Source organism: Bidens hawaiensis, unplaced genomic scaffold, assembly GCF_021521415.1.
Source record: "Bidens hawaiensis isolate Kalapana, Puna unplaced genomic scaffold, B.hawaiensis_p1.1 tig00001236_1, whole genome shotgun sequence".
NCBI lineage: Eukaryota > Viridiplantae > Streptophyta > Magnoliopsida > Asterales > Asteraceae > Bidens > Bidens hawaiensis.
Window position 1 is genome coordinate 4,422,631 of NW_027491070.1, and position 8,499 is coordinate 4,431,129.

The following is an 8,499-nucleotide window of genomic DNA, read 5'->3' on the forward strand; positions in this document are numbered from 1 at the left end:
ATCTCTAGTTATGTAATGTACACATATATACATTATCATTTACCTTAAATTATACATATGTGTATAAAAAAACATGTGTGTACATATATGTATATATTATACATATATGTATATGTATAATTTAGCTAAACCAAGAATTTTTTTTTTACTTTTTTTTTAGAAACCGGGATGATAAATAAGAACTTTTGTTTTTTATTTTTTTTATTTTTGTGTTTTTTTTTGTTTTATGATTTTTTTTAATTTTTGGATTTTTTTATGGTCCAAAATGGTTCTCACACTTCTGAATTTCCAAAAAGTTCTCACATGATCCTGATCCTACATACATATATATATATATATATGGGAAAGTTAACGTACAAATGAAATTAACGTACTAATCGTGAAAATCAAGTTGAGTAATTATATATACAAGTAGAGTAATTATGTAATTACATCATAATGTAATTACATAATTACTCTATGATAATTACTCTATTTGTATATATAATTACTCTACTTGATTCTCATGATTAGCACGTTAATTTCATTTGTATTTGATCCAAACCCTACACACACACAAACATACAGGTGCATATGTTATGCGGCGTATATGTTGAAATCAAACATATACGTTCACAAAGGCAATGTCTAGCGTGTAGTTTTAATGCTTCCGGCCGGCGAGTATTCAATGTAACGGCCATAACCAATGGTCATATGTTACACCCCGCTAGTTCTTTTTTGTTAGAATATATATAGAAAGATTTATGCCTTCATCGATCTATTGATGAAAATTAATGTATATTTGTTAAACAATTAGATTAATAATAATAATATACATATTTTTAAAGTAAAGAAAAAAAAACTTAGAATCCACAAGTGACTAATAAATAACTCTGGTGAATGTGGCTGCATGGAGAAGAAGTCGTTCACCTTACGGAGTTGGAAAAGTTTTGTCAATGAGTTCATTATAATTTTTTATAAGGAGGGATCGATGCATTTAGGAAAAACGAGTTGATTCTAATAACAAGGAAAATGCATGTGACAAAAGAAAAGAAAAGAAAAAGGAGGGTATGAAGGTACGTTTTGGGTAAAGTAACACGGTGCATGCTTTTTGTTGATAAAGTAAAGTGATGAGCAAAAGCGGCAGAGCGGTGCACGAAAAGAAGGATGGGGACTGATGCCCAAAGAAACAATGGAGCGAGAACAGAATCTTGAATTATTATTATTATTGTAACACTAGCTAACTTTTGCTCGTTATATATGGATGGATGGATCTTAAAGGCAGCAAAACACTTACAAGGGAAACAAGGCTGGCACGCAAAACATAAAGACATATCCCATCCCATGCATTAAATATCTCACCTGTCTCCCAAACCATATTAATTCATTCGTTCATTTAATTTCACCCCCACACAGCTGACTCCATCATATTACACAATTTATAACTAGCTAGCTAGCTTAACGAACAATTCAAAATCATGGCTCCACTTCCACTTACGACCGTCGTCATACTAGTACTAGTATCTACTTGTACTCCTCACGCTTACAGCAGCAACGATGCATATGAATGTTTATCGGTTCCCGGATCTGAGTTTGTGGATTCCGTCGAGTCCACCATTCAAATAGTCCGAGACGTGATCTCCATCGTCTCCAGATTTAGTGGTACTCTCGGTGGGGATTTCAGGGCTTCCAACGCCATTGCTGATTGCCTTGATCTACTCGATCTCTCTGCTGATGAACTCACCTGGACTCTATCAGCTTCCCAGAACCCCACCACTGGTACGTACGCCACCTAGCTAGCTCTTAATTAATTTATTTTCATTAAAAATTAATTTGGTTTAATTTGCTGTATGGCAAATTAAGGGGGGCATTCTAATTATAACAGCACTGGTAACACGGGTGCTGATATGAGGACATGGCTTGGCGGGGCACTGGGTAACCAAGACACTTGCATGGATGGATTTGAGGGCACAAACACTTTCGTAAAGACACTGGTAGGCGGTAGCCTTGGCCAGGTCACCTCCTTAGTGCGTCAAATACTCGGCATGGTGCGCGCGCTCCCTAATTCTAACTCTGGGAGTGGACGGAGGAAGCTGCTAAAAGCTCCTCCTGCTGCTGCTAATTTTCCTGGTTGGCTAAAAGGAAAAGAGCTGAGGAAACTCCTCCAGGCCAAAGCCGATAATATAGCAGCTGATGCTGTGGTGGCGGCAGACGGTAGCGGCGACTTCACGAGGGTGATGGATGCCATCTCTGCAGTCCCAGACCACAGCAGCCGCCGCTATGTGATCTACGTGAAGAAAGGCGTATACCAGGAGTATGTGGAGATCGGTAAAAAGAAAACCAACGTCATGATGATCGGGGATGGCATGGACCTCACCGTTATTTCTGGAAACCGCAACTTCATTGACGGTTGGACCACCTATCGCTCGGCTACATTTGCTGTCAAGGGAGCGGGCTTCATTGCTCGTGATATGAGGTTTGAGAACACCGCAGGCCCAGAGAAGCACCAAGCAGTTGCCTTTCGATCCGACTCGGACCTGTCGGTCGTTTTCCGGTGTGCCATCACGGGGTACCAGGACACTCTGTACGCCCACTCGATGCGCCAGTTCTACCGAGACTGTTTGATCACAGGCACCGTTGATTTCATATTTGGAGATGGGGTGGTGGTGTTCCAGAACTGTCAGATCCTAGCCAGGAAGGGCCTCCCGAACCAGAAGAACACCATTACCGCACAGGGCCGAAAGGAACCAACTCAGCCTTCGGGCTTTTCGATTCAGTTCTCCAACATATCCACGGAATTAATCTCCAACTCCAGTATGACATACCTCGGACGCCCGTGGAAGCTGTATTCTCGAACCATCATCATGCAGTCCTACATCAGTGGCCTCATAAGGCCGGAAGGCTGGCTAGAATGGAACGGTGACTTCGCCCTCGATACTCTTTTCTACGCAGAGTACATGAACTATGGCCCAGGTGCTGGATTAGGAGGCCGCGTCAAGTGGCCGGGTCTTCATGCCTTTAATGTATCTACCCAAGCGAACAACTTCACCGTCGCACAATTCCTCTTAGGAAACTCCTGGTTGCCATCCACCGGTGTCAAGTATACCGCAGGATTGACGCTTTGAGGATTCATTCAGAAAATTTATACTTATTTAGTTATCTTAGTGAGTTACTTCCTTCGATCAAGTATTCGTATAATTCTTGTCGTTGATTATATATATGATTAATTCATGTACGTGCATGTTTGATACTATATATATATATGTTGTTTCTTGATTAATATAATTTATTTATGCAGCAAATCATTAGTAATGAACTAAAACAGAATTCATATTGTCCCCAAGTCTTAAAAGAGAGATGTAAACAAGTACAATCACTTAATGTACCATACAGTGAAGAAAGTGTAGGACTGCAAAGTTTCTTCATGAAATAATAATTAAGTTTCAATATTTTTATTTTTGTATATGTTTCTCACCCATGCATATATTTTACACCTTAATTATGATAGCATTTAATTCAGATGTTGACGAATGTGCATATTTGTTGTACCCAGCCAGCTAGCCAGTTCAATCAAATCGATGTCTTTAATTAATTGTAATCAAGAAACAGGTCTGGTTAAGTTTCTTTCAAGACCAGCCACATTCAGTTCGTTAGCACGTGCCCACTAAAACACACATTTATATACTCTAATAAAAGTGTATCATTTTTGTCATTTGTCAACCTCCTAGTCCTTCTAACATCTTTTTCAATCAATTTTAATATATAATTCTTATCTTTTAAGTCATTTCAATATATGAATTTAATATTTTTATTAAATAAATATAAATCCTAACTGATTCATTTATTAACATTAATGTTGAAATAAAAAAATAAGGAAATATGAAAATTAAAAAAATAAGGAAATATGAAAATTAAAGTTACAGGTCTGTTCGAATAAAATTTTAAGTCACGGGTAATTGTAAAATAAAGAAAATAAAGATGCATCATTGTCGAATAATTTGGATTTATACGGTAAACTACAAATTGTTTTTAAACTGTGATTCGATCAGCACTTAATAATTTTTTATATAAGATAGGTTTCAAATTTGAATTTAATAATTTTCTTATATGCATTTGAACTCAAGAAAATGTGTATTTTCTTAATAACACGGGTTAAATTTGGTGATTAATTTAAATGTGTATTAAAAAAATTAATTTTGGATTTAATATATGTAGATTAATTAAATATTCCAACAACTTCTCATAATATTAACTAATAACATGGGATTGGTATTCAAATTTAAGCATTTCTAATCTAATATTTTCAACTACTGTAAAAAAGAATAACTACATTCACTTTATGTAACTTTAAATCTTCTAATATTCTGCTAACTCACTATTATTTGAATATGACTTTAAGGTTAGTATGTTTTTATTATTTTCCTGGCAATTACATTTCATATGAAATGAAACAAATCATTTTGTGATAGTATTTCTGTTTTATATGATGCTTGATTATACAATTGTTACTTGTAAAATATAAACTTAATTAAAAATTTGTCATACAAAGAATATTAATGCCAACAAATTTATCATAAATTCTAAATATTCTAAGGATGATTATATCAACAACATTCAGGTAATCTGGTTTTTTGGATAATCATGTTTTTTTGATAAACATAAGCGGATAATCTCAAATGACATCATATTAATTAATTAAAATGTATGGTATTTTATGTGCATGAATATTTTTTTTTGTTAGTTTCATGGATACATTATCAAGAGTTATAAGCAAACCTATATGTTACCTTATCAAGAGTTACAAGCATACATGGATAAAAGATTTTGATTTTTGATAAACAATGTATATCGACCAATACAATCACAAATGTAGTGTACAAGGAAGGTTTTACTTATTTGTAACATATTTATGTAATCTTAATTATGTAATTTTAATGTAAATTGTAATTGTATTAACAATATATGATCATTTTATTGACTGTATTTCACTTAATGATTAAATTTAAAATTTTCATCAATTACCCGTGTAATACGCGGGCCTCAAACTAGTAGATATATATATATATATATATATGCTAAGTATAAAATAAAAATCCACTTGAGTTCTGAAAACTCTAGAAACTCATTATCAACCACACGTTTTTAATTAATGTTTAAATCTTGTTGTTCACAATTAAAGTGAATAAAAAATGTAAATATAAATATAACTTTTTCTCTCTCCTAAAAACATATATAAAAATTAGTAAAAAAATGTTAAAAAATAGCAAAACAATTTTTTTTTATGTTTCGATATTTTGTATTAAATGTTACAACATATATTACATGTAACACAAAAAAAACGATATATATATATATATATATATATATGGTATGGATATTTTTAAAACCTTATTGAATTGAAGAAACCCTGAAAACTCAATCTGATCCATTCATTTAATTAATTCATTAGCATTCAATGGTTGAGATTGCATTATCATAAAACAATAATTTATTCTAATATTTAACTATTATAGAAGTACTACAAGGGTAAAATTGGAAGGCAAAATATTATCTCTTTTCTGGCTCACGTACTTTTGTATTTACTTTTTTAAAATGAAATTTGAATTTTAAAATTCTTTTCAATAAATTAATAGTAACTTTGTTGACTTGAATATATATATTTTATTAAATTTACATTTCCATTTTAAATATGATATAAGAAAATATCTAACTAACATATTAAAGGTTGTATTTTTCTATAACATTTTCAGTAAACAAATTGATTGTTTAATTTGCTTTTTAAAGTTTAAGATTTCGTAATCAACTTTTATAACATTTGTCTCGTAATCAACTTCTATTATTTTGTAATCAACTTTTATAATAGTAATTTCAAAATTTTGTAATCAACTTACGTGAAAAAAAATAATCATAAAAGTTAACTTATTTTATTATTATTATTATTATTATTATTTTATAATGCTTATATATTTAGAAAATAATTTAATATGTAAATATGTTAAAAAATATGTACCTTTTTGTTAAAAATTGTAAAGATGAAACTTATTAAAAAAATATATGTATTCTTAATTCAAAACTTTGTAAGGGCGAACCTTAAATATTTTTACGTGCTTAAAAAAATTGTTAAATTAATATAAATATGTCAAAAGGGCTACTTTGAGAATTATCTTTCTAAAAAGAGCTATTTTAGGAATTTCCCTATACGTAGAAACATGTGAGCCTTTTATTAAGTTTCTTGGGTTTTCTTAGCTCAAAAGAGTTTTCAAATTATACTTAACCTCTCTCTCTCTCTCTATATATATATATATATATATGCAAGAAACAGAGCAAGTGGACTTAATTTGTTATTCACCATAAGAGATTCATGTATAGAGATTTGCTTGCATGTGAATGGGTTGAGGAAGCCCTTTACATTAAAAAAAAGAAAAATGTGAAAGTTACATAAATAGAGATTTGGTTGCATGTGAATGGGAAAATGACACATTTTGCCATAACGACATGGAAATTGGAATCCCCCACCCACCGTGACCGTGAGTATGGCGGTTTAATAATTCATTTGCTAATTTCTAAAGAAAAAGAAAAATAAATGAAACTAAGACAAGTTGAATGAAATAGATTTGTATGCGTTGATGCTTGTCGGTGTGTGGTTTCATTTTGGGTCAAAGTTTAATGTGGCATTGGATGTAGGGCAGGGCACAGGAAAGCAAGGCGTATGTGTTGAGGAGATATTATATTGACTTTTAACGCGGTTTTGGCGCCCCACCCACGTGATATGATATTCCTGTCCAAACTCAGATTTATTGTACGTCTTGAAGATGACAAGATACTTCCAACTTAGATAGATATATAATTTCCTTAAGAGACGGTACCCGTGAATTAGAAAGATAAAAGATGGAGGAATTTGCTTGATGATTGAAGGCAGGACATGTGACATTTTTGTCCTAAGTCACGGCTCTTGTATCCATGCATGCTTTTGTTTTTTTGCATTCCTAGCTAGGATATATGATGTTAAATTCAGATTTTGTAAATCCATCCATATGCACAAACAATTAACATGTCTAATTTCTCCAAACAAATACCAATAATACTAATGCTAATACTCATGCCAACAAATCGGGCTCTCCCTTCCACATCTCTAGCAATTTGCAAGTCTACGCCATACCCGGATGCTTGCTTAAAGATCTCAGTCTCCATAGATATCAACAATAACAATATTATTGATAATATCCTCCTCCAATCTCTCAAGGTTGCTATATCAGAAGCATTAAAAGTATTAAGTTTGTTGGACGGCGATGATATTCATATTAGTATCACCGAGAAGCAGAAGGGAACCATCCAAGACTGCAATGAACTCCACCAGATAACTGTTGCCTCGTTGAACAAGTCCCTCGCTCGGCTCACCAACCCCAAAACGTTAAACTTGGCGGATGTGAGAGCTTTCCTGTCAGCAGCTGTCACCAACAAGAATACTTGCTTAGAAGGCCTACAGTCTGCGTCTGGCCCTCAAAAACCACTTCTAGTCGCCAGCATCATCGCTTCTTACAAGCATGTTAGCAACTGTCTTTCTCTTCTCTCGGCTATCCACAACGACAAGCTCAAGATCTTCCACAACCAAGATGATTATGATTATAACAACTACGACGCAAACACACTGACTGTGGCCAGCGATGGGAGCGGTAACTTCACCACCATCACCGACGCCATAAATTTTACTCCAAACAACAGCGTTGACAGGGTCATCATCTACATCAAAGAGGGGTTGTATGAAGAAAATGTAGCGAGAACAGAATCTTGAATTATTATTATTATTGTAACACTAGCTAACTTTTGCTCGTTATATATGGATGGATGGATGGATGGATCTTAAAGGCAGCAAAACACTTACAAGGGAAACAAGGCTGGCACGCAATACATAAAGACATATCCCATCCCATCCCATCCCATCCCATCCCATGCATTAAATATCTCACCTGTCTCCCAAACCATATTAATTCATTCGTTCATTTAATTTCACCCCCACACAGCTGACTCCATCATGTTACACAATTTATAACTAGCTAGCTAGCTTAACGAACAATTCAAAATCATGGCTCCACTTCCACTTACGACCGTCGTCATACTAGTACTAGTATCTACTTGTACTCCTCACGCTTACAGCAGCAACGATGCATATGAATGTTTATCGGTTCCCGGATCTGAGTTTGTGGATTCCGTCGAGTCCACCATTCAAATAGTCCGAGACGTGATCTCCATCGTCTCCAGATTTAGTGGTACTCTCGGTGGGGATTTCAGGGCTTCCAACGCCATTGCTGATTGCCTTGATCTACTCGATCTCTCTGCTGATGAACTCACCTGGACTCTATCAGCTTCCCAGAACCCCACCACTGGTACGTACGCCACTGAAGAGGTAGGTCCCAGCAGAGCCCAGTTGGACCCGCAAGACTCACCTTGAAGAGGGACGTCTGCGCAAGGACCAACTGCTTCCGCAGGACCCACCATGCTCAGAGATGAAGACCTTACGCG

General features: G+C 34.5%; 1 protein-coding gene and 1 pseudogene across 1 annotated transcript; both read left to right on the forward strand.

Moving 5' to 3' along the window:
- The first annotated feature begins 1,610 nt into the window (after nt 1-1,610).
- Nucleotides 1,611-3,104, forward strand: LOC143568098 (pectinesterase/pectinesterase inhibitor PPE8B-like). Its single transcript, XM_077054337.1, has 2 exons — nt 1,611-1,758; nt 1,843-3,104. Exon 2 carries the CDS (start codon nt 1,887-1,889, stop codon nt 3,102-3,104), a length of 1,218 nt encoding a protein of 405 aa, XP_076910452.1. The 5' UTR covers nt 1,611-1,758; nt 1,843-1,886.
- Nucleotides 3,105-7,030: 3,926 nt separating this feature from the next.
- LOC143566903 (putative pectinesterase/pectinesterase inhibitor 12 pseudogene) lies at nt 7,031-7,771 on the forward strand (annotated as a pseudogene).
- Nucleotides 7,772-8,499: the final 728 nt, after the last annotated feature.

Bases quoted from the DNA above. Each gene is read 5' to 3' on its own strand.
- LOC143568098 (XM_077054337.1), top strand. From the start codon at position 1,887: ATGAGGACATGGCTTGGCGGGGCACTGGGTAACCAAGACACTTGCATG.